Source organism: Acartia tonsa, chromosome 5 (assembly GCF_053477335.1).
Source record: "Acartia tonsa isolate MP-2025a chromosome 5, ASM5347733v1, whole genome shotgun sequence".
NCBI classification, from domain to species: Eukaryota; Metazoa; Arthropoda; class Copepoda; order Calanoida; family Acartiidae; genus Acartia; species Acartia tonsa.
Window position 1 is genome coordinate 34,266,433 of NC_137264.1, and position 26,606 is coordinate 34,293,038.

The window sequence follows — 26,606 nt, forward strand, 5'->3', positions numbered from 1 at the left end:
TAAACAGATCAATTTATTTCGATTTAGACACATAATAAATAATCATAACTACATAAATAAATTAAATTATCTATCAAAATTATCATTGAAATATTCATAAATAAATACTTGAATGTTTTAGGTAAAGAGAAATATTAAATCAGTGTTTTATGGTAATATTTTCAATAGATTATTGACCAATGTACTTTAAAACAATAGGCTTATAAAAGTTATAATTATACCATACAGACAAAATTACTTGATTAGGAAACTACAATTGTTTTGTTTGTTTTGATTTTATACCTTTTTATCCTTAAAAGAATATGTACCTAGTGAATGTATCATAAAAACACTTAAATCAATATTTCTTACGAAAATGCTAGATAAAAAATCAGATCACAAAATTAAATGGTTCACCAGAAGTAAAATTATATTAAAATAGAAAGGTTTTCTGGCAATTATAAGGGGGACAAATGTGGATTTTTGTTAAACAGTAATTTGATAAAAAGATTTTAGCTATCAAAGATAGAAACAAATTGTCCATTAAGAAATTGTCAGTAACCTTAAAACTGAATCATTCTAAGAAATCAAGATAAATATACAATAAATATAAAGAATCTAAAATAAAAAATCCACAATAAAACAGCTAAATAATTCATTTCCATTTTTTACATGTAATTTGTCTTTAAACAGAATTCTTTGTTATAAAATAAATTTTAAAATGCCTTTTGGGAATTGAAAGCAATATAATTATTGGCATTAAAATACTCTTTTTTTATGGATAAAAGCTGAAAATAATGTAACAATTAATGATAACGTACACAAGACAAGATAAGAGAGACAAGATTCTTGCATTTATGCGGTAAACTGCTCCAAACTTGCTTAATCCATGAATTTCCTGAGAAAAAAAATAAATCTCATTAGACTTAATTGATTAGGATCAACTTTTCTTCAAACTTCCAACATGAAAGTTTAATTTTTAAGTCTGGCAAAGAAAGGGGTGATTTTTGTGGAGATCTCGTAAAAAAAAGTCGCCTAGGACCATAAAAAAAATTGTACGAAAAAGATATAATGAGGCTTCCTGTATTTGTTTTTATTTTTCCAAGGTGGGTAATACCTCCACCCAAATAAGGTTCAGGGTTGCCAAGAGGATCGCTAGAGATCATAAGGGACTGACAGATAGGTAATGTTAATTCTCAATATTATATGTATTAGAAAAAAATCAAATATAAGAAGTACGTTTGTCAAATCCTTTTAGAAATCACATTGAATTCAGAAAAAGTAACAACAAAAGAACACTTTAAAGACGCATTAAAATAAAATTGTTGACGTTTAACGTTTTTTACAGAGGAAAAAATTATAAAAATACCTTAACTTTGTTACATAATGAATTAAACTGTAGTAATTCTGATAAAACTAAAAGGATTTTTGGGAGGTTTCAGCTATTTACATATGGAACTATACATCCCGATCTAAGTATACGCCGATGTTTTCCACAGCATAATAACCTATTTTGCCACACTAGAATTTTAATTTGAACTAACAGCATTATCCTTGTATCGAAGCCATAACTCAGCACATTTATTCTATTTGAAAAAGTCGAAAACTTTTTTTTTCATTTAAGATTGTTTGTCAGAATTCTGACATTCAGCGGAACTAAAGGATGGGGAAATAACCTAAATATAGAGTAGCAACACTGAAGCAATGACAATGATGTACCTGTTGGGGTTAGCTCCGAAGAGAGTTGTACGAATATCAGGCAGAATTTGCTGAGAGATCATGTCTGAAAAATTAAAATAAAATTAAAATTGTTATATTTTGTCACACTTGCCTGACCCGAACTCGAGAGGTTATTTATCGCATCGTATTATAAACAGCTTTCCGCGGATACAAAGAAGTACAAATATAAAATTTAAACCAGTTTTGTTATCCCTGAGATGCCGAAGGCAAGGGCAAAAAACTGGTTTTAATCCTATGATTGTACATTTTTATATTCTTAGAAAACTAGATATAATACGCTGCAATACATGGTTTTTCAGAATGGCAAAGAACCGGTTCTAATCCAGCGGATATCAATCGGTTTCGTAGCCATACTGGAAAACTATTTTCATGTCTGCTTAAATGCAAACTTAAAGAAATATGGCTGATTAATTAAGGTTCTTTAAAGAAATTAATTCTTAACAATTCGAATTTAAGAAATTTGCATGCTCCAATTAGTTGATTTTCTAATTAAAGAATTAATGAAAATTTCCAAAGAACAGAAAAGGTAGGTATATGATTTCATATTTAATTTAAAAATGTTAACAGGAAGTCAAAGAAATTACATACATTCGAGAAAAGAAATCAAAATGACCTAAATAAAAAAAAAAAACTTTTTCGTTTTGTCCATAGTTGAGTATTTTATGGACTACTTTTGTTTAGAATTTTTTTTATTTATATATAATTCTTACAGGAGATATTAAAATAAATACAATAAAGCTTAATTGTATCTAATTTGTGTATAAATAAAAAATCCCCCAAGCACAATTTCTAGTTTATATAAGTTGACAAAAATACATAACAATCATTTTACATTTAATCATAATACATCAAAGCAAACAGGCAGGAATATGGCATGGGGAACGGAAAAATCAATCATAAACTTTATACCTAGTATTATTACTTTTATTAATAATAAATACCGCGATTGTACTGAAAAACTATACTGTGAGCTTTATCTCAATGTGTCTATCGAGCACTAAAAGCCCCCCTCCTAATTTTTAATTAAATAAAAAAAATGAACGGTGGGGGGCCAGAGGAGGGGCAACCATTAAGAGTCCTATACATGTGGTGCAGGGCTGCCAAGTGCTTATATAACCTAACCTAAGCAGTGGTTTCTGAAGACAACAATACTCTTACAATTTAATTTTAATGTAAATAACAAATCAATGGTGAAAACAAATTTTTTATTGAGCAATTTTCCTGTCCCTGAAAACAATTTGTTGTTGATTACTGTTTTTACACCACTTTGCGCTTCCATTAAATATTAGTGACAGGTATTTTAGTTCTTACTTGGCAGCCGTCAGCTGCAGAATCTTGAAAAATGCGGCTAAGACTTGCTGCTGTCTCTTTAAAAATGTGGATCGGTTGCAGATGATGTAAGAAGGAAGAATAAAGCATTGGCGTCCGGTTTTTTTTGATAAATGAAGCAGACTTCTCAAAAAAGTGCCAACAAAAAAGGGTATTTAAAAACCAACTAGTGGAAAAAATATAACTCTTCTTCTAGATTTCATGATGGTCAATCATCCTTTTATAATAGTTTTTTTTATGCATTTAAGTTGCTGCGCTAAACAAAATGCATCATTCTTGTTATGATTTGTTGCAGAAACATGAAATGCCAACGAAACAATTTTATTCGAATATTTCTTTATATTTTACAACTAGAACTATATTGTCCAAATGAAAACGTGACCCCAAGGATATATTTATTTTTAAATAAAAATTAATTATCCTATTTTATCTTATAAAGCTGTAAGGTTTTTGGTTAGTTCATTTAAGATCTTGCCAACCACTTAACCTATTGAGTTCTTTATTTTAGGGAAGCACCACATAGGTCCCAAGATTGCTTAAAGATAATTATTTTTAAAATTTGACTTTTTGGATAGTTATAGACTATTCTATTGCACTCACTACTCTGAGGCACAGCCGCTAGTCTTTTTATATAAAGGGACTGCCAGAAAAATAGCTCAAAACCTCCCAAAGACCTAAATCTGAAAACGAAATAGCCAAAAACCATCACCGGCCGGACCTATATGAAGCTTATCTAATATGAGAACCCAATAAGTTTAGTAGTTATTAAGATTTAGGCTTCAGAAAATTAGAGACAGTTAACTTTCCATAGTTCCTTTTTCTAAATCCCATCTTTGAAGGCAATATCTGTAACTGACAAAATACGTTTCAGAGAGGCTTTGCTTCAGAAAAAGTGAAGACATTTAACAAATGTTAGCTTATTGAAGAGATGTATTTGAAGGAATTCAACTGTGCAGAGAGATACCTGGGATACAAGTTTGTATCTATTGAATCTAGCTGTTTGTACCTAATTTTTACCAGGTATGAATAAGTAATGTCTGTTTATTATTTTCTTATTTTACAGGTTTAACAAACTAAATAATTCAATATTCTAGTTTACATTTATTTGATCAAATAAAAGATACGTTTGTTCTAAAATAAATTAAATTAAATATGCATCATAATCTTACTTCAAAAATTTACAATGGGGTAACTTGTATAATAACTAAAATAAAATAATTTGTGATGTATTCATTAATGAATTTTTGTCCCTCTGGGAAGAAAACCTTTTTATACCTATAGTCATGTTTATTCATTTTTTTCAATGGATGTTGTCATCTTTGTTTTTGTATATCTAACTTAAATTTGAGAAATACAAAAATATTTGACAAATGTATGCTTATTTAAACAAATTCTGTACATTTGAATTCAACCGTTAAAAGTACTTTTGTATCTTTTGACTGCTGTATCCATAGAGGAAAATTTTCACGAGTAAGTTTTTTAAAGAATCATTGTTCTCCTGTTTATAAAACAGAATTATATGAAAAAACAAGGATGGCAACATCAAGAAGTAGCGTGGAAAAAATACCTATGGTGTAAATCTTCACAAGAAATAGCAGCCGAGTAGGTTGATTTTCCCTGTTAAGAGGACAGACAAAGTAATTTATTTTGCGCTTTCGCTTTTCACAATAGTATAGTTTAAACACGGGACTTTTATGTTCAAAATGGTATCTTTGAGAGGATCTTTTCCGTAAAATTTGAAATGCTATAGGTACAATAAATTTTGTAAAAAGTTTTCATATTTATATCTTACTCTCGTAGTATGTACTATTATTTGTTAAATTAAATAACGAATAAAATCAAATCAAACTTTACCCCCAAATCAATGAAAACAAGATAACATTACAAAAATATTTAGTTAAGTAACTTTTCTCGATATGTTATCTACTGTAGAATTGGAAAACATTTTAGGAAGCGTAGCATCTCTATACGTTTGTCTTAGTAACCTTTGAAACGGATGGTTGACCGATTTCTGGTCTTGAAGTAGTTTTAATTTATTAAATCTTTTGCGACACACTATTTTCTTATTTTTTGTACATCTAAACTCTTAATGAGCGTTATTGTTCTTGGTTACTTTAATCAAATCAATAAACAGATATATCTATAAAAGTTTTCCCGATAGATAGTAAGAAAATACCATTTCTCAAGTTTGTACGCGGTCATACGCAATTTTGGAAGGGGGATGCAAACTTTGGATCTCAGTTTCAGCAATTTGATTTACTTATTTTCTATATAAAAAAAAACGATGCTGGCAAAATTCGATATGACAAATATGAATTTTTCTCAAATCGCAAATACTGAGATCTGAAGTTTGCGCCACTCTTCCAACATTGCGTATGACCGAGTTCGCATTTAAGAAATGGCATTTTATTACTGTATCGTTATTCCTCTCTTTTATCCTAACTATTAAGTTGGGGAGTAAACAATGCCTTATTTTTCAAAGAATTGCAAAACCAATCAAGAAATATTCCAGCATGGCTTAGAAACCAATTAATATCCGCTGGAATAGAACCGGTTCTCAGCTATACTGAAAAATCACAAAAGACAATTTTCCAAGAATATTAAAATAAAAATTATTATAATTTTTCATCTTGATGTCCACGGAAAGCTGTCTATAATTCAATGTGATAATTAACAATTCTATATTTTACATTCTAGGAAAAAATTGCATGAATATTAACTGCTATTATGAGGTCAAAATGTTGTTTATTAAATTATTATTCTAGCAGATGCGTCATAAGAAAATATGAAATTCACAATCTTTTCTTGGCAATTCATTTAAGTTATATATTGTTAGGTATGTTAAGCAGTCCAAAAGGGGTAAATATAAAGTAATTTCTATGTTGTACGACTATAAATAAAAGACGATGGAACTGATTATTAAATTAAGCAAAAATGTATCTTTATTTGAAAACAAAGTTTGTCCTTTTGGCGATTTAATTACTTTAATATTGCCGATTTTTTTCTCCCGTTTATAAATAAGAACAAGTGTCTTCAAAGGATATAAATGCCTAATAAATCAAGGACAAAACTTCCATTGTTAGAAAATAATCTGTAAATGAATCAGAGTTGGCAGTTTGTATTTTAAACTGATTGAACTAAAAGAAACCGAAATTTCATTTCAAAAGGTTATGGAAAAAATGTAAAATATTTGATGTGTTAAGAATTTATTGAAAAAATGCAATTTTAAATATCCGTATTACGTCAACAAGAAATTCATATTCTAAAATATTTTTGATTTTCTTTCAATTAAGAAACAAAGGACTATTCAGATTGGTTCTTGGTATGTAAATGAGAAAAAAACAATGGCTAAAAGAATAGATAATTTATTTTGACATTAAATTTCCCCCTCTCCCCCCCCCCACTCCTTCAAGTAATGTGTTCAGAATTTTATTAAAGTGAGGGGGAAGGGAGTGCAACTAAGTTTGATAAGTTCTTGTAACAGTAACAATTTATAAAGTAAAATCTTTAAGCATTGAGACTACTTTAAGAAGTGTACTTCAATAACATGATAGATAAATCCCAATGATAAATATTTTCAATCTTAACTTAAGTGCTTTTACATTCAAGCAGGTAATAAAATACGAATGTTTCTCTTTTTGTTGTTTTTAAGCTTTACATTATTAAAATTTTCATTTTTTCAATGGATATTCAATGATTCAACTTAAGCAACTATAGTCATTATAAATAATTTTTTTACCAATATTTTTAAGCTATACAAAAACATTTTGCCCTACAAGATTACATTTATTAAACACTCCAAATACTTTTTTGTTGCAATATTTAAAACTAAAGTTATACAAAAACAACTCGAACTTGTAAAAATAGGTACACCTACGCGAAAATATAAATAAATAGGTATTTCTATCTACGACATTGGGTTCACCTATCTTAATAAAAATATTTTTTTTCTTCAATTCAATATATTTCTTCTTCATTAAACAGAAATGTGGTAAATATCAACTTAGTTTATGTTAAATGATTTTATATCAAATAATACTGATGCAGTAAAGATGGAACATTGAATCTTCCAAAGTCTAACTCTACATACATTTACACATACAAACCCTTATTGACCTCCAAGCAAAAGAATGTTTATTCAATAAGGAAAAAATTCTACATTAGAATTAATACATAGAAAAAATTATATTTGTTTGTTTCAAACTAATGGCTGGGCCCCTAGCAGGATTAACAATCAGGCAGAAGATTGCTCTGAAAACATCCAAAGACGTAAATTTTAAATGAAAACAATCCCCGGAAAAATATAAAGCTTCCCTACTATAAAAAAGTCCATCGGTTCAGGAATTAGCAAGCTCTTAAGGGAAAAAAAACTTACTATTTTCAGAAAAGGTATTTTTTTCTTATTTGAGAAGTTGAAAATGGATCTTATGTGTAACATTTGGGTTCTGACTATGTTAACTCAAAAACACTGTTGCATTGTAAAAAGTCCAATAAAAATAATAAAAGAGAAGGAAAGTGTATAAAAACAAGATTGAAAGATTGAAAAATGGTTTTACTTTACTAACTTCGATAATCTGATATATGGAAATCTATATTTCTAGATTTTTAGCTCTAAAACTAGGTATTATAGTTATTTATCGCATCGTATTATAGACAGCTATCCGCGGATATTACAATAAAACATTTTAAGATTAAAACCAATTTTGTTAGCCCCCATGGAGCCAATGGCATTAATTTTATGATTTTCATTTTAATTTTCGTGGAAAATTGTCTTTAATACGGTGCTATACATAATTTTTCAGTATGGCTAAGTATTGGTTCTAATCCAACGGATATTAATCGGTTTCGAGGCCATACTGGAAATATTTTAAAGCTCCATAATCAATACAATTTCAGAAAAAAATACAAGCTAAACGGAAACCAATAAGAACTTTAGAAGATACAAATTTTGCAAGAACAGCCCTATGAACTTTTCCAGTTTAAGACCTCAGAAATTGAAAATACTTTTAAATATTTATAATCTTAAAGATAGCTATTTCTCAAGGATTTAAAAACAATTAGGAACACCACAGAAATAAAAAAGTACATTTAGATAGATTTGATGTCTTTATGGTAAGTTTAAAAGTATTTCATGGTACCTAATATTTTTTGCAATAACCGACAACGCGCGTGGCTTTATCGCGCGGATTAGCCAAAGACAAATATCACCGCGACTTGATTATTTGTTTGATTTTTAAAAGATTTCTAAGGGAATCTATCCCTGCCAGCTTGGTAAACGAGTTCAAACTTTTATTTTGTAATATTTAGATTCTTTAGTTTGCCCTGCTTCTATCTTTTTAATAGATAAAAAGTGCAAATTGTTCGTTTGTGTAAAATGGTTTCGAAGATATCTTATCCAATGACTCATCTTGCAAAATGCACAGCAACTTTTCAATCTTTCTTTGCAACAAAAAAAAGTATTATCTGTTTTCACTTCTCATTCATTTAGTTAAAAAGCTTATGTCTACCAAAAAAAACAAAAATATTTTCCAGAATGACTTCGAAGCCGCTCAATATCTGGTGGATAAGAACCGGTTCTCAGCCACACTGAAAATAATCATATAAAAACAATTTTTGTTATCCCGTGCCTTCAGCAACTTGGGGCATACAAAAATGGTTTTAAATGTACATATTTATATTTATATATACAGGGTGTTTTTTTTAATAAGACAAAAATATTACAAAAATTACGCAGCTTGTGTTAATAGTAGAAAAATGTTATGCACACCGTTAGAATTGTCATAAACTCAGGTTTTTAGATATAAAAGAATTATTCCTGTGCTACGCATTGTTCAGGAGCTACGTGGTAAAATGTCCCAACTGACTTAAAACTTTTCAACCTTTCTCACATTTTCCAACGTAGCTTCTATACTACAAATAGCATAAGTATGAAACATACATTGCCAAAAACTAGAGTATATGACGATTCTAACGGTATGCATAGCATTTTTCTACTATTAACACAAGCTGCTCAATTTGAATTTTAAAAATGTATGCATTTTGCACACCCTTTAAATTTGTCATGATCCAAAAATCTTCCAAAAATAGGTACTTTGGAAAAACCGGTTTTTAAGGCATAATTTGTTGAAAATTGCTAAGTATTTTTTTCTTATACAAAACTCCCCAACCCAATGAAGAAATTAAGATATAGGGTAAGGGGGGGGAAATTTCGGTTTTTTTTCGGTTTTTTTGAAAAAAATTGGGGTAAATATTAATATTTTCAAATGAAACCAAGACCAGTAGAAAGCTTACGGAAAGGACTATCAGGTCCTAAAAGGACATTATCCTAGGACTTTTAGAAGTTGGCCGAAATTGACCACAAAAAAAATCGATGAAAAACGGCCAAACGGCCAGTCGAACATAAATAATCATAATTAGTATAGGTTATAGGGATTATCCACAAAAAGTTTCATAATGATCGGACTATTCCTTCTATGTTAAAAATGAATTTTTTTGAAAGACGCGAATTTTCGATTTTTTTTTTCGAAATTTTTTTTTTAAAAAAACTTAAAATTAATATAAGAAAAAAACGTATTTTATTACTTTTTAGGCCTGATCCTAAAAAAGCTCACATTGAACTATAGATTTAGACCAAAAAACATGAAAATTGATTAAAAATTGACCTCAAAAATTGAATTTGAAGCAAAAGTGTCATCTTTGCAAAAAATCTTTACTACATTTTAACCTTAAAAAAATCGATGAAAAAAGGCCAAACGACCAAACGACCAAACAAGCGTAATAAATCATAATTAGTATAGGTGATTGGGATTAACCACAAAAAAATTCATAAAGAATGGACTATTCCTCCTATGTCAAAAATATTTTTTTTTCAAAGGACCAGAAATTTTGATTTTTTCCTCGCAAAATTTTGATTCAAAAAATAAAATTAATTTTTTTTTTGTTTTTTATCTGTTCTATTCATTTTTAGGCCTAATTCTTAAAAAGTCCATATGGAATAATAGATTTGACAAAAGAAAACATGAAAACATGACCTTAAAAGTTGAATTTTAATTTCTTTTGAAATTACCGATTTTTCCCCCGGCGCCAACTTTGGTCATTTTTGAAAAAAATATTAACCCGATTTTAAAGCTCTCAACGGATTTGGAAAAAGCGGGCAATTTCTAGTTCAAAAAGTTTTTCAGATCAGCTCTAGGTCTTACCAATTTTTGTGTAGGTCGATCTTTACACACCTACTAACAAATTTTTGGAAAAAAAAAATTTTTCGTCCGACTTTGAGACCCAATAAGTACCCTTAATATTCATCTCACAAAAAATTCATTTTATACTTTTTTGTAGGCAATTTAATAAGGAACAAATTTGCTTTTATGTTTTTTTCTGTCATTTGAAAGGAACATGGAGAAAAAGGTCATTTAATGAAGGTAGGTCGAAATTACCGAGAATAGCCCCTTACCGAAACTTCCCCCCCCTTACCCTAGATCATTAACTTCTGTTAATGGCAAGTGGGTTAAATTAAGTAATATTTTTGTCTTATTAAAAAAAAACACCCTGTATATATATATATATAAGCTGATTTTAATACGATGCGATAAATAACTAGCCTTAAATTTTAATAACTAGATTTACACTCAGTTTAAAGATTGATATATCTTTGATTTCCTTGACTCAATTTGGATTTAAGAACAGTGAAAAATACACTTCTAATAAAAACTTGTAAGCAGATATTGGTAGGGATATCAAATTTCATAAAAATACCGCAACTAATCGCAATTTATCTTTCAATCCAAAAAAAAAGAATATGACTTACTTAGCCTAGCTTCCAGAGTGTTGTCAACTTTAATCTTGTTGTTGCTGTTCAATACCTCAATTCCGCCAGTCCTGAAAATAATCAGGAAATAGGGATAGTTCAGTAGAAAATAAAATAATCTTTACCAAAGTAAAGAGTATCAAAACGCAGGGATATAAGGATGGGACAATGGATTTAAAATTAATTTCCTTTCTTGGCTTCCTTGGACTTTGGGTTGGAACTAATGCAACTTTTCTTACTTTTGCTTATTTTGAAGACTTAGAAGACAAGCAAATACAACTTTTCTTAATTTCGCCAAAGGGGTAGTTTCACAAAATGCATTTGAACTTAATTTAGTGAACTGCATATTTTTTGCTAGTTAATGGGTTAAACTATATTTATATGGCATATATTTGAAAGAATTTAAATTTTCTACCACGTAGTTTTCAAGTCTTGATATTTTAAAAACTACGTTTGATTCTTTCAATTATATGCCATATAAATGCAGTTTAACCAATTAACCAGGAAAAAATATGCAGTTCACTAAATTAAGTTCAATGCATTTCGTGAAACTACCCCTTTAAAGACTAAGGGGACAAGCGCACATAATGCCGCTGAATTGGTTACGATTGGGCGACTGGCAATTTCCTTTATCAATTTTCACCATATTAGACCATTTATATTAGGTCAAGAATGGCCTAATCAAACGCATGAATGAAAATCAAGGGAAACAAAATAATATCTACCAAGAAACCATACCTAAATATCACAAGAAAGTACATGAAAATACATGAAAAACAAGTACACAATAATGTTCTTGAAATCTTCATAAAAAAAACAATAAGTATTGATTTGACGGGAAAATTGATCAAACTTTTAAAATAAATCTCATAAGTAAATTATAATAATTCTAATACTTACAAATCTTTGTGCAGCCAGTTGTCGGTGTCCAGCTTTACGGTACAGTCCTTCCCAACCTTGGCCTAAAATAATTAAAAATATAAAAATCAAACATGCTACCTATCGTGTATAAAAATTTTCAAATACATCCATTAGAAAGAGGTTTCGAGCCATGAACTGCTTGCTTCAATACAATGATTTTTCAGATATACATAATGTACCAATATTTAAAACACAAAATTTGTTATCCTTATACTAAAGTAACAGGATGTTTGTTTGTCTGTGTGTGTGTCTGTGTGTATCTGTGTGTCTGTACCGAAGGATCTCGCTAACCGCTGAACCGATCGGGTTCTCCTTAACAGGGTAGATTCTCATAGGTCATGGGAAGGTTTATAACTATTTTGGGGGAGGGTACCACCACCCTCCCAAGAGAAATCACAATAAAATTGAAAAAAATTGAAATATTCCTGCCGCATAGTGTCGCTAGCGTATGAATGTCTCTACGTAGCGTAGTTGCGCTGCGTAGATACATGAATTTATTATTTAACAGATGATTGACCATAGACAAATTATTTCTTAAATTAGATACTTAAAATAAAAAAAAAAAACATTTAAATGCCACTAGAGGCCTCTAGGGGCGTAGCCGCTAGTCCTTTTAATAAAGTAACAGGATGTCTTGTGTGTTAGTATGTTTGTACTGAACTTTATGTTACTCTAATTAAAGCATTTGTACACGAATACCTAAAATATAAAAAAGAGGGAGAAAAAAGGGGGGGGGGAGCATAAGGTGTCCCAATTGTGATATTAGCGAAGATAACTTGTTGGCAGTAAATTGTGTGTATTTCCTTCCAGCTGGAAAAATCTTTACAGTTACCATGCATTTGGCTATAATATTTTACCCCAACAAGCATAGAGATAAATATTATAAAACTTTAGGTATTAGACTATGGGCAAGTATTTTTAAGCAATCTTTTAATAATTATAATAAAAAAAAGGCGGACATGTGAAGATAATTCTAATTTTTTATACCCTCCCCTAAAACCCAAGGCATGAATCATTGAATACTATACACGCAAACTCTATAGTATATTCCTAGCGGCTACGCTCCAGAGACCCATAAGGGGGGGGGGGAATTATTATTCTAGGGGCGATTTCTCTTAGAAGGGTGGAAACACCCTCCCCAAAATAGTTATAAACCTTCCTAGAGCCTATGCGAAGCTAACCTGTAAAGAAGAACCATATAGATTTAGATGTTAGTAGGATCTTACGGTACAGACAGACAGATTAAGTTATACGTATTTAACAAACTCAACAGCACAGAACTAAAGAATTTTTTTTGTAACGTAAATCACAGGAGTTAGATGGCACACATAACTCTTTCTTGTTACACTTCTAGGCCTTGCTCACTATGAGAGACAAACATTCCAAGATTTTAGTCTGTTAAAATCATGTAATCATTGTGCACAATTCTGGTTTTTAACTACCATAATCACAAATACAATGTTTTTTTTTATGAGAACTTTTTTGAAAGCAATTTTATCCCACTTATAGTTATCAGAATTTAATGATTAATTGCTTATTTTCTTCGTTTTTTAATGCAATTAATAGAACATAAAAAAATATTTCAGTTTCATTTAAAAAGTACAGTAAAATCTGAAATTTAAAACTTAGGTGTCAACATCTAAAAATGGCTTTAGCGCATTTTTCTTAAGCCTAAATCTCAACCCTTTGCAAGAAAAAAAATGGATTTTCTGTAGTCGACTTTGGGGGGCCAATACTCCCTCCCTGGTTGAGATATGACCTTCAAACTTTGATATGTTCTAGTACATGTCCCTAATAGTATCTGTATACATTTTTAGCTCTATATCTCAACTTTGAAGTGTTTAGCAGCCATTCTTGCAAAAGGTTGAATATTTGAGCATAAGAAAAATGCGCTAAAACCATTTTTAGATGTTGACACCTAAGTTTTGAATTTTACATTTTACTGTACTTTTTAAATAAAAACTGAAATATTTTTTGTTGTTCTATTAATTGCATTAAAAAACGAAGAAAATAAGCCATTAATCATTAAATTCTGATAACTATAAGTAGGGTAAAATTGCTTTCAAAAAAGTTCTCATAAAAAAACACACTGTATTTTAGTTAATTATTAGGTATACTATTATATAAAGTAGTAAGGTGTTTTTTGTCTGAAGCTAAAGATCTCGGAAATTGCTACTCCGAAATGGTTGTACTTTTCAGATAAGCCTTTAGATATGTATATTAAGAGATATAAGTTTTCCGGAATTGTAATGTAGGGAGTAGATTTGAAATCTGCATCAAATTTTAAGGATTTTTTATAAAATTCGTTTTTTGTATAATTCTTTATCTAAAAGCGGAAATACAAATTAAGTTAATTAATTTTGGCATCCGTGATTGGTGGATTTAAAAAATCTGCGCTCTGATTGGATGTCGTACATCATTCAACCAATTAGAGCGCAGGTAGTTTAAAATCCACCTATCCTATTGGTCAAAATTAATTAACTTAAAATGTATTTCCGCTTTTAGATAAAGAATTTTACAAAAAACGAATTTTATAAAAAATCCTTAAAATTTGATGCAGATTTCAAATCTACTCCCTACATTAAAATTCCGGAAAACTTATATCCCTTAATGTATATTGGGGTGGTATTAGGCTATTTTCCTGGCCTCCACCTCCCTTCCTGAGAGACTAAAACGTAAAGTTTAAAATATGAAATAGTTTTTTCTTGTCTGAAGCTCAAAATCTCAATTACTACTGAACTGAGTTCTCCATTTTAGTGAAGATTTAGTTACATAAGTTTAGGGATGGATTTAGGCCATAGGCGTCCCGGTCCCCCCATTACTCCCCCCAAACGAATTTACCCCCCCCCCAAACAATTTTGGGGGGGTAAATACCCCCCCCCAAAAATAGAAAATCTCTAACAAAAAAAATTTTTGCGCGCTTCGCGCGCATTTTTAATACTAAATTTTTGATAAAATTTAAATTACCCCACCCTAAAATTTTACCCCGGGGGTAAATTTTGGGGGGGGTAAACATATTTTACCCCTGCCAACAGATTTCAGGGGGGGTAATTACCCCCCCAAGCAAATTTTACCCCCGGGGTAAAAATTTTGGGGGGGGTAAAAAAAATTTGCGGCGCGCGCGCCATTTTACCCCCCCCAAAACCGAATTACCCCCCCCTTAAAAAAATTTTAAGCTTAACACATTAATCACTACTGAGCCGATTTCTCCATTAAGGAAAGCTTTACAAACACCCAACATGGTTTTAGGCCATCTATTTTGGGGTTTATGTATTGAGGTAGTTTAAGGCTATTTTATCCACCTTCCTATCCACTCGAATACAGAATAACATATACACATAAAAATGATCTAAACATACATTGGATGATAAAAAATGGATTAAACATGTGGAATATTTGTTCCTCTCCAAGAACTTGTCTTTGCCAAGATATTAACCATAAACTTCTCTTAATGCTCCCAACATTTAGAGGATTTTCTTTCTTGTAAAACTTCGCAACATCTTTCAATTCTTTATCTGTTGTAGTTTGTCTGTTAATCAAACTTTAAGTACTTTCCCTCAAAGTGCCTGGAGAGCTCAGACCCAACACCTCATATTTTGTAAATAGATTAATTGAAAATAGGGTGGGTGCAGATTCAGAATTTTTTTTACGGGGAACCTTAACCCTGCGAAACATATACCGGCTGTTCCCTGAAACTGCAGGAATATCCTGTACCCAAATAAACCTAACCTGTAGTATAGTATAAAACAAACATACGAAAAGCCACGCCCCCTTATTTCTAATCTATTTCAAAATAGAGGGGGGGGCTATGCTCGACTAGGGGTGGAGGTCCTAAGGGCCATAAAAATTACAAGAATGCATTAAAATAAAATTTAATTGGTGGAATAAGTAAAAGCTATTTGCCTTTTCTCCAAAAATCTAACTGTCTGAATTAAAATCAAAGAAATGATATACAGTGGTTATCTATCTATCCAACTATCTGTCTATCTATATACCTTATAATCAGCAACAGCGCCAGGGATAATGGATTCAACTAATTGATGGTCTTCTTGTCTGCATCTTACAGTAGCCTGCAAAACAAGATTTTTAAGAAAATGCGTTTTAAACAGGTTTTTAAATATAATATAACTCCTTCAGTATTAATCTAGTTAATCCCCCTTTTAATGACTTACAAATATTATAGCACAACCGAATATTAATTTAAATCTTATTACCTTAAAATCAAACACTTTTTTTGATGTCTTGGAGACCATACAAATGACAAAAAAGATTTTTAAATGGTAGAAGAGTAAAAACTATACGACATTTTCATCAAATTACCTTATTTTCCAGAAGCTGGCAAAGACCTTGGGTAAGCAGGGCCTGCAGGATACCAGCATACCTGAACAAAAAACAGATTTCTATACTTTTTCTACTGTAACTTACCTACCTACTCTATTATAACAATTAGACTCAACAAACATGATCAAAACTTTGTAATTACTGAATAAATAGTTAATTGTTTTCATATTTTCTGAAAAATAGTAGGTAGATTATTTATTGTTTTCATATTTATATTCGGAATTTGTCAAAATCTTATACATAATTTAGAGAGAGTTTGTTATAAAAAAACACCCTTCCCCAAAATTAAAAAAAAAATACTTTAAAAGGCCGCTAGGGGGCGCCAGTGGCGTACACACACAAATAACAAAAGCCGATCTTTACATTGACAAATAATTAAAAAAAAAAAAAAACATTTTAAGTGCCACTAGAGGCCTTTTGGGCCGTAGCCGCTGTTTATACGTAATATATTATTCATTTAAACAAGCTTAAGTTGGATAAATGCAATGTTATGTTTTCTACTTACTTGTTCTTGTCCTGGACTATGGTTGAGAGTCTGCCCCTAGCTTCGTCCAACACGCTGACCACATGATCGTCGCGAACCTTCAGGGCCTAAACAAAAAAAACATTTCAATTTTATGGCATTGTTAGAGATCTTTTTTATAAAAAGCAAAGATGAAGTACCAAGATATTCAATGAACAGTGTTTAGAACATTTAAAGAAAGTTATTTCAATATAAGGTAGGTAGTAGAAAAATTATTCGATAACTTATTTTATTAGGACCTATAAAATGCCGAATCTGTCATAGTTTTTATCTTTATTATATACAATTACACATCAAAGCTTCAAATATAAAAGCAAAGAGAAGGAAACATAGATAAAAATAAATAGAGATGCGCTAATATTTTTTTATGTTTTTAGTCTTTATGTATCAATCCATCTATCTTTACTTTGATCTTTATGACGTTTTTTACTTCCTCAATATTTAAAATTTGTACCTAGTTATATAAAATAATAATATCTGTCTTTCTCTCCTTTTGTTTATTACTTTGTGATTCGTCATTAAGTTTTTCCTTCTTCTATCAAAAAAGAAGTTCCTCATTTTTTACAGCTTACATAATAAGTATAGGATGAAGGTATTGTAAATACAAACACAATTATTTCTACAAGATTTCAAATACTTTACTAGCTGCTAACGGCTATTAATTCAGTCATCTAGCCGTCTAATTCTTTAACCAGGCGTAAATTTACCCAAAATATGCCTTATACCCACCCCTCCAATAAAAAGCTTGGACGTGAGGTAATAGGTATTACATATCCGAAAAAAACGATCTCATTAGGCATAATGTAGCTTAAATGAACTGTTAAAAATCTATTCTGAAGGTGAAGGTCTTTTCAAAAAAACGTTTCCAGTAATATCGCAGATTAATATCGCAGGAATAGAATCGGTTCCAAGCTGTACTGTACATCGTTTTAAATCCGGTTTTCTACGAATATTAAAATAAAAATCATAATATCAAAACTTTGTTAGCCCGTGCTTATAGCATCTCGGGGCTCACAAACTGATTTTAATCTTATAATTGTTCATTTTTATATCCATGGAAAGCTGATGCTATTCCGATTACTTAATGAACTATCCTTTATCTCTGCACCTTATTCATGCTATTATAAAACCTGTTTTTTGTGAGAAAGTTTAATTTCCTCTTTTTAGGTCTTGTAAAGGAGTTAATAAAGTTCTGTCAAAATGTGCATACAGTGACGTCACAAAATAATAATAAAATGTCATTAAAGTGGAAAATTCCCCCTCCCCCTTTTCTTAAATACTTGACCGACAAGATTTTAGTATGTGATGAAATTGCTTTAAGAAAAGCATGTTTCTTCAGAGATTTAAAAGGATAAAATGATGTTCATCCCAGTTAATTTACACAAAATTAATAATTTGTGGTTGAAACGTTTAGACACTTAACTTAATGAACCAACAAATCATATTAAATAAAAGTCCCCAAAGTTGTTAAGCCAACGAATAAGAAAACGTTATTATAAAAATGGGAGACCAGTGAAATAAACAGCTCAATGTCCCCGCCCTCCCTGATATTTTTTTATTATTAGAATAATACTACAACTCCTTTTACTGGTGTACGGACATTGGACAGGCACGCCCATTAAGTAAAATAAGGAGCTTCGATTTAACTATTTAAAATGTTGCAGTTGTTTCAAAAACCAAATAAAATAAATTCAAATAATTCGTTACAACAAAAAAACACTGCAGGTTAAGTAAGTAAACTTTCAACATGTGGGTATTTTCTTTAGAATATAATATATTATACAGGAAGGGAGAAATAACACAGCAAAATAGCTACAAAAGACCAGAAAGCTGACAAAAAAAGTCCCCAATACTGGGTCCAGGTAGTTGTCTGAGTTATACATCTATAATTATAGATTTATTATCGGATATATGTTAACCAATAAGCCTCACCTTTAGTCTAGCTTGGTTAAGCATGTTGCTAGATTGGATCTTCTTCTGGAGCTCAACCTAAACACAAATAATAATCAAATAGTCTGAGTTTCATTGTTTTGGTTTGAAGAAATTGGATATTATCCTCTTAGGATTATTTTCCCTGGCCTGCCTAGCCGCGTTGGCTCGGTGGGGAGGTACAAAATTTTTTAAAATTGAAAAAAATAAATCTAAGAGTATAACACCAGTACCTTCCCTTGTAAGTCAAAAAAGCTTCCCTAACATTGAGTGTATTTAACTTTATATTTCCATTAAAATGAATGAATTTTATATTTTCCCTTAGCAAATTAAACAAAATAAACTTGGATTCAAATGAATCTTATTTTTAGATATAACGAAGGGATTATGTTGTTTTTCAGTAAAATGTAAACATGAAATAAATAGGAAATGCTATTTTTTACAGCTTTAATTTTTGAATATCAAATAATATATATTTTTTAAACAAGCGCTGGAAAGGATTCCTAATAGAAAAGTTAAAACAGAACCGATCCCTCAAAAGTATTATTTTAAATGGATTTAGGTGGTGGGACTTTTTTTATTAAGCAATAGTTTATACTTTAATACGAAGTCCTCTATTTACGTGGTATAACGTCGATCTGTTTTAGGCCGTGACAAAACCAATAATCAAACTAAAATCAAAATCATCGTTGGGTAGGTATGTATGTAGCCATTTAAATCCAGAAAAATGAAAATTTTGAAGAAATAAGGATTTAATGTTCAGTTGATTTTACTAGTATCTTTTTTCTTCATTTTTTACCCTCCTGAAAGAAAAAACTTAAAAAATAAGTGGGAGGGGTAAAAAAATGAAGAAAATGAAGAGGAGGTACTAAAAATATTTATCCCTCCTTATGAGTAGAAAAATAAATAATTTTGCAGCTGGGGAAGAAAAATGAATGTTGTGCAGAATAGGTAAACACCCCTGGATTTACAAAATATATATTATGAAAACTTAGAAGAGATATATCCCTAAATCCCTGATAACTAATGTAAATATATACCTGTTTCTCCTTCCTCTCATAGAACTCCATAATCTTCAACCTCTGCTGCTGAACCAAGCGTCCTGAAATAATAGTTATTTATCGCATCGTATTTAGATAGTTTTCTCCGGATATTAAAAATAACATTTTTAAAATTTGAAGCAGATTTAATTTAATTTTATGATTTTTTATTTCAATATTCGTCGACAGGGAGTAGTAGGTTGCGCTAAAAAATCCGGAAAGGTGTGAGTTTTAAGGCTTAAAAATAGTAGTAGAAAAGTAATATTCACTAAATATGTGTATTGCTTATTAAATAGAACTATAGACAAAATTTATCTTTAAAAGTTAAGTTTTATCGTTTTACTACTGTTTTTAACTTAAAACTCACAACCTTTACGGATTTTTAGCGCAACCTACTCCTCCCTTTGTCTACAATACGATGCCATGCTATGAATGATTTTTTAATATGATTGATCCAGTTCTAATTTAGCGGATATCAATCGGTTTCGAAGCCATACTGGAAGGACATTTCCAATACATAGATAATATATATTTTTTATTATCCTAATCTAAATATTAAAATAATGATTTTATGAAAAGTAAATTATTATCTTTTAATCGGACTCTAGTAATTGTACTAACTTTAATTCATAAGACATCTCTAAATATCTTTCTTACTCTCTTATATGTACGTACTGTAATGCAAAATAATTAAGATAAAAATAGATAGGTAATTAAAAGTTCTTTAAAAAATCCTTTTAAAAATTAGAAACACGTAACATGTATTCCACAATTTTTTTTATACCTATTAAATCCGGTTATAATTCTATAGGTAATCATTTCTATCTCCTTTTTAATCCAAAAAAAAATGTTAGCGGGGAGTGGGGTGAATGTGTCACTTTGTTACCAGACATAAAATACAAAAAACTTAACTTATTTTTTTAAAATTTCATTGCTATAACTCTTTTTGGTTAGAGATCCTTTGTTTTTTAGGTTCAGTTACCAAATATGTCTCATCTGTACACAAAAATGTACGTATCCTTAACTCTATAATCACAAAGTTAAGAGCAAAGTTTAGCCTTCCTATTACATGAATATTACAGTAATATTTCTGTCTTGTTTGTGCCGCCATAATTCTATTATGATTAAGATTGAATTGAAGAACCAATAGGATCAAATATCCTGAAATCAAATGTTTGGACATGTGATTGTCACTACACTCCGTATTCAAATATGAGGTATTCTTACTTTCTATCAAGACTTTATTTTAGACAAGATATAGGTATTGGTATTATCCTATTAGAAATACCCCCCCCCCCCCCCCTTCCCGGATAAAACTATAAACACTGGCCGCGGAGCTCGTCACCCTTGCATACCTATCCGCAACGCTAGACACCCTAGCCATAGCCGCAGCGCTTGGTTCCCTAGCCTACCTACCCGTAGTGCTCGGCCCCTACACTGCCTAGCCACGAGCGCTCGGCCCCCTAGCCTTTAACCTAACCTAAACTAATTGTAGAAAAATTGTTGTTCTCTGCCAGAGTCAAAGTTCTGTCGGAGGGGGGATATTTCTAAGAGAATAATGCCATGTAACTTAGACTAAGTTCCTGTGTTTTGGTTTGGTTACTAAAAACTAATACTTACTTAAAAATTGCTTTTATTAGTCTGAAATATACGTATAAAACTTGTTGCTTTAATAAATCAATATATTATCTGTATTGAATAAACATAAACTCTTTTATAATTTTAATAAGTTTGAAAAGCTGCAGCTGAGTTATCTGTTAATAATCAAATACATCCTGAAACTTCTATAGATTTCTTAAAATTCATTTCTTTCTTTCGAATTAGTTTTTGCCTGTCTTTTCTTTGAGTTAATGAACCATAAGTTTATTAGCATTTTTGACAAAACTCTTCATCTTATTATATAACGCTTAAAATATATTATTATCTCAGGGCATGTAAGCTAACTTTAATGCCTAGGTATTTTTTTCTCACAAAAATAACTTTGGATACTTTTAACAAAAATGGCGGGGACTTAGTTTTATAATAATGTTTTCTTTTTGGTTACATTATGAACTTTGGGGACTTTTATTAAATTTTGATTGGTTAGTTCATTAAGTTGAGTGTCTAAACATTTCAACGACTACTTGTAATTTTCAAAAGGGATAATTTTGTGCATTATAATGGAGATGTACATAAATTTATCATCCATTGTCTTAACCCTTGAATTTAATGTTCTCCTCTTAATGGACAATAATAATAATACGAAAACAGTTAAAAATGATACCTACTGCCGCTTTATCAGACAATTTAATATTACATACAATTAGGATGCAATTTGAAAAAAAATACTAAGAAAGTATGGACATAAAATAAATAACTGTACAGTTGCTTCGCTAATAAATATCTTAATATTATATCATGCGATTCATGTGAAATTGCTAAGTTGTAGTTATAGATTACATTAATAATTTAAGCTTGACATTATAATAAAATCTATTAACATTACATATATTGTATAAAGCTTTGTAATTTAATATATTACATAATAATCATGATTCAAACAAAACAAAGCTTCTAAATAACTAGTATTTTGTTGCGTTCATTTAAAAGTATTTCACCCTATTTTAAAAAAGAAACAAATCACGATTTTAATCAAAATGAATAACAACAGTGTTTTTCGTGGATACAGCCAGCAATGAGCTTTTAAAGACAAATTTACGTATTTAATACAACTTTCTTTTCTTCATGATCAAAAACAATTTGGCACATTACTTCTTAAAAGTCAATGGAAATAGACTTCCAAGCATTTATGGAAAAAAAATCATGTCGTGGAAATTCAAAATACAGCCATAATCCTTATAATAAAGTAACAGGATGTTTGTCTGTGTGTCCCGGGAAGGTTTATAAATTCTCTGAAGGAGGGTACCACCACCCTCCCAAGAGAAATCTCCCCCTAGAAAAAAATTACCCCCCCCCAATTTAAAAAAAAAAATTAAATTAAAATACAAATGGGATCACCCCCCTCAAAAAAAGTTTTTTTTTTACCTTTTCTTTCAAAATAGGTATAAAATAAGAAATTGGCTTATAAATTTGACTCTCCCCTTTTTAAGTACCCCTAGAGGCATCTAGGGACGTATCCGCTAGTAGCATATAATATAGCAAGGGAAACACACTTAAATAGCATTTTCAAATATATTAAAGTGTATTAAAGTACTAAAATGTTAGGTATTAAAAGAAATAATCAAAATTGACAAAACCTTAGAAGATATAAATATTTGATTAGTACATCATGTTAGATTAGATGATTTTGGATAAATTCACATTGTAGCCCACTTGTTAAAATCAAACTTTATCCGTTTAATATGAGTAATATTCAATTTCAAAATTAATTTAAAGGCGAGATTAAAAATAGTTAAGTATATGAAATGTATTTAAAGTTTATTAAACTAAGCAGCCTAAGGGTTTTCCTATTCTACAAAATTACTGTATTTATACAGCATTATGTGAAAGAATTCTAATTTTTTAACATCCTAATATATAAAGTAGCAAGCATTTTTTGTCTGTAGCGAAGGATCTCGCTAACCACTGAACTGATATGGTCCTCATTTACAGTGAAGCTACTTATAGGTCTCGGGATGGTTTTAAGCTATTTTATTTTTATATAAAGTCTGGGTAAGTATGGTTTTAGGCTATTTTACTGCCCTTCGATATTCCTTCGAATATAGAGCACTTAGATGCTAGGGGCGCAGCCGCTAGTACAGTTTAAAAAAGAATTAAGATTTTGAGATGAAAAAAAAACTCTTGTGACATATGTAATTTAAAAAAAAGACGTTATTTTATCCACATTATTCCGTAGAGTTGTGTGCAAGCTTCCAGTCAAATGCGCTTATTAGGTCAAACTGTTCTTTTTTATATGCGTTTAATTATACTATGCTTTTAGTCAAAATTAAGTACAGCTTGACCTAATAAGCGCATTTGACTGGAAGCTTGCAAGCAATTTTACGAAATATTGAAAAAAAAAAGGACGCGCTTTCTTATTCAGTCAGTTTTACAGCTTGAATACATTTTTTTCTTCGTGATATATGCCTTCATCAAATACCATAAATTTATGAATAATAAATTAATTTACATAGAAATGCAATTCTTATATGTGTGATTAGAAATGCTTTTCAATTAAAGGTCAGGATTTGCCAAATTAAAATTGATATAAAGTAACAATCTGTACAATTTGTTCTTTATTAATCAGAATCAATCATTAGAATGGATAAGTGAAATAATCTGAATTAACCTGCTAACTGAAAGAGATATTCTTGAAAAAAAACATTATTTATCTTCCTACTAGCGGATGCACCCCTAGCATATAGGGACCCTCTCTTTAAAAGGGTACGAAGGTAGCAGAAAATAGAAGACATCCAAAGGCTTAAATCCAAAATCTAAAAAAAAACATCCGAGGACCTATGTGAAACTTCCCTAAAAGTTATAGTACTATCCTATTATAAAGAATTTCATAAACTTTCAATTCTAAATACAATCTAGCAATCTATTCTAAATACAATCTATCAATCTATTCTAGATACAATCGATCTATTCTATTCAAGATAAAATCTATTAATCTATTCATTCTAGATATTTACCTTTTTCAATGTTGAACTCTTCCTCAGCCTTAGCATCAATCTCCTCTGCTTTCTCATTGGCCTCCTACAAATATATGGTGTTACTACAAATTCTTATATCCGTACTAAGAGAAGAAATTATAAAAATGGTTTTACAGTTTTATTAACAGACCTATGCCCCCTCCATAAAGCAGTAGGTCATTTCTATATATTAATACTAGCTACTTCGCCACTAGCACCTAGACGCTCTGTATTTAAGGGGATATGGAGGGTGCAAAAAAGTAGACTGAATCAATACCAACCTATTTAATTACAAAATAGCCCAAAAGTAAAACCACGACCTATGTAATGCTTCCCTTAAATGGAGAAATCCATCGATTCAGTAATCATAGAAATCTGAATCTTCAGACAAAACAATCTCACTACGTTATATAAAAAGGATATTAGAGTATTCGCCACCAACAGTATGTGTACCTGCTCAATGAAAGCCATCATGTGCTTGATCTGCTTCTGAACATCGGTATCTGACATGGACATCTTGGCGGATTTTTTGGGGGTTGCTTTTCTGAAAAATAACAGTTCTTTCAACATTTTCCAGTTATAAAGGTCAGAGTAAATGGAATTTTACTTATGTAAAAACCCTTTAACTCTATTTGTATATATAAAGAATAACAAAAATGTCATCTAAATAATTCCAATTTAACAATCATCTGTGATTTCCCTCAAAATGACTAGTGGAGCGCAGAAAACCACGCCAACCCTACTTTTAAAGTTTTACGAAAGTTAGGTTAGGGTTGTGGTTAGGTTACTTTTTATTTTCAATATAAAAAAAAGAGAGATGGGGTTTCTGAGCTCACCAGACACTTAAAGGGATAGCACCATTTCATCCATTGGCCTTAAGTTGAAGCTTAATATTTATCATCTTGATTTTTAATTTATAGAACCTTGTTTTAATATCAAAATTTAAATCCCTCTTAAAACAAGGGTACAATATCTATTGAGTTAACTTTTAACATGGGTACAATTAACATGGAGCTTTTACACAGAATACCTTTTTTAGCACTGATTATCCTCCATTCCTATTTTCAAAATAATTTGAAAATAGGATGGAGGAGGGAGTTTTTTTTGTTTATTTTTTAAGGGGGTAAGGTTAGGGAAATTATATTGTGTAATGGGCATAGAATGGTTGGGTCCGCTGAAGGGGTTAGGTATAGGATATATTTATTTCCAAAATTAAGGGGTTGGGGTGGGTGTTATCAGTGCTCAACAGGCACTTTGTGTGAAAGCACCATTAATATCAATTCTATTGTATATATGAAATTAAAACTAGAAAGGAGGAGGGTTACATTATAATATTATATAACTATATTTAATTTTTCGTAAAACTAAGATTTCAGACATAAAAAACAATGACTGTATTTTTTGTATTTAATGGCAACAACCTTTTTTATTTAAATTAAATAATACCGTATTTCATTACATATTTGAAAATAAAGCCTAAAAATCATAGGAAAATTCAATATATATATATAAAGTATTACAATTACTCTATAGTTTATTAAAATGATTTTTTAGGCTTCACTTAAAATTTAACACCCTTTGTTACTATTAAAGTTCTATACAAATATATTAACTAGAAAAGTACATTTTGACTGCAATAGAAACTTTTTTTTTAAAGTTGGCAAGGATTGAGAAAAAAGATCCTAGAAAATTATTTAAACATAGCATTTCATTGAAGTAGAAAAATGTTAAATTTGTGTCACCAATAGGAATATAATGTTTGAAGAAATGGTTAGGATGGGAAAATTAAATAAGATAAGAACATAAAAGAACAAATTAGAGGTTTATATTCATCTCTGTTTATAGATTCTGCAAACTCCTTAATTCCAAAGTTTCTTTGCCAATGTAAAACTTTATTCCAAGTCATACAAAAAAGTTGAATCAAACAAAAACACTAGTTCAGAGGTGTACTATCTTAACTTAATCTTTTTGAAATTCCCCTCCGTTCAAATAAAATGCAAGTGCTCTTGATGTTTTAAAATTAATATTTGCTAATCAATGAATCAGTTTAAAATGTATCTGCTTTTAAGATACTTACGTATAAAATAGAGAATGGTTAACTAATAAAAATATCCTCAAAAACAAGAAAGTGATAACATATAGCCAATACTTTTTAAAGTTTAAATATCGCAATGTAGAGCCAGTTCTTCCGTACGGCATGACATTTTAAATGTTTTCATTGCATTGAATGGTACGGGTCTAGAATATTAATCTAATATAGAACTTTTAACTATTATACATAATTACTATTTTATTATACATATATTTTCTATTTAAGTATTAACAATTTAACATTTAAAGCTCATTTTTAGATAAATAAATATTTTTCTTATGCTCCTATTTGATTA

General features: G+C 30.2%; 2 protein-coding genes across 3 annotated transcripts in view; both read right to left on the bottom strand.

The window, feature by feature from the left end:
- On the bottom strand, positions 1 to 24,803 carry Vha26 (V-type proton ATPase subunit Vha26). Its single transcript, XM_080162403.1, has 11 exons — positions 24,673 to 24,803; positions 24,220 to 24,283; positions 19,607 to 19,668; positions 18,570 to 18,626; positions 16,620 to 16,705; positions 16,094 to 16,154; positions 15,769 to 15,843; positions 11,753 to 11,814; positions 10,853 to 10,923; positions 1,699 to 1,762; positions 1 to 877 (listed from the first exon to the last, which is right to left on the bottom strand). The coding sequence occupies exons 1-11, from the start codon at positions 24,787 to 24,789 to the stop codon at positions 862 to 864; spliced, it is 735 nt and encodes a 244-aa protein (XP_080018529.1). The 5' UTR covers positions 24,790 to 24,803; the 3' UTR covers positions 1 to 861.
- Efr (ER GDP-fucose transporter) overlaps positions 24,760 to 26,606 on the bottom strand; it is a 32,005-nt gene continuing 30,158 nt past the window's right edge. The window contains exons 14-15 of one of the 2 annotated variants that reach the window (XM_080162400.1): positions 25,488 to 26,595; positions 24,760 to 25,233 (exon numbers count right to left, since the gene is read on the bottom strand). The gene's annotated coding sequence lies outside the window, so the exon portion shown is untranslated. Of the gene's footprint in view, positions 26,596 to 26,606 lie in introns of both variants that reach the window. The other variant, XM_080162399.1, reaches the window with a different exon arrangement.

Excerpts from the sequence above, each read along its gene's own strand:
- Vha26 (XM_080162403.1), bottom strand. The coding sequence starts at position 24,789 with ATGTTGAAAGAACTGTTATTTTTCAGAAAAGCAACCCCCAAAAAATCC. Across the intron at positions 19,669-24,219 it reads AGAGTTCAACATTGAAAAAG|GACGCTTGGTTCAGCAGCAG; the intron begins GTAAATATCTAG and ends CTATTATTTCAG. Across the intron at positions 11,815-15,768 it reads GCGCTGTTGCTGATTATAAG|GCCAAGGTTGGGAAGGACTG; the intron begins GTATATAGATAG and ends TAATTATTTTAG.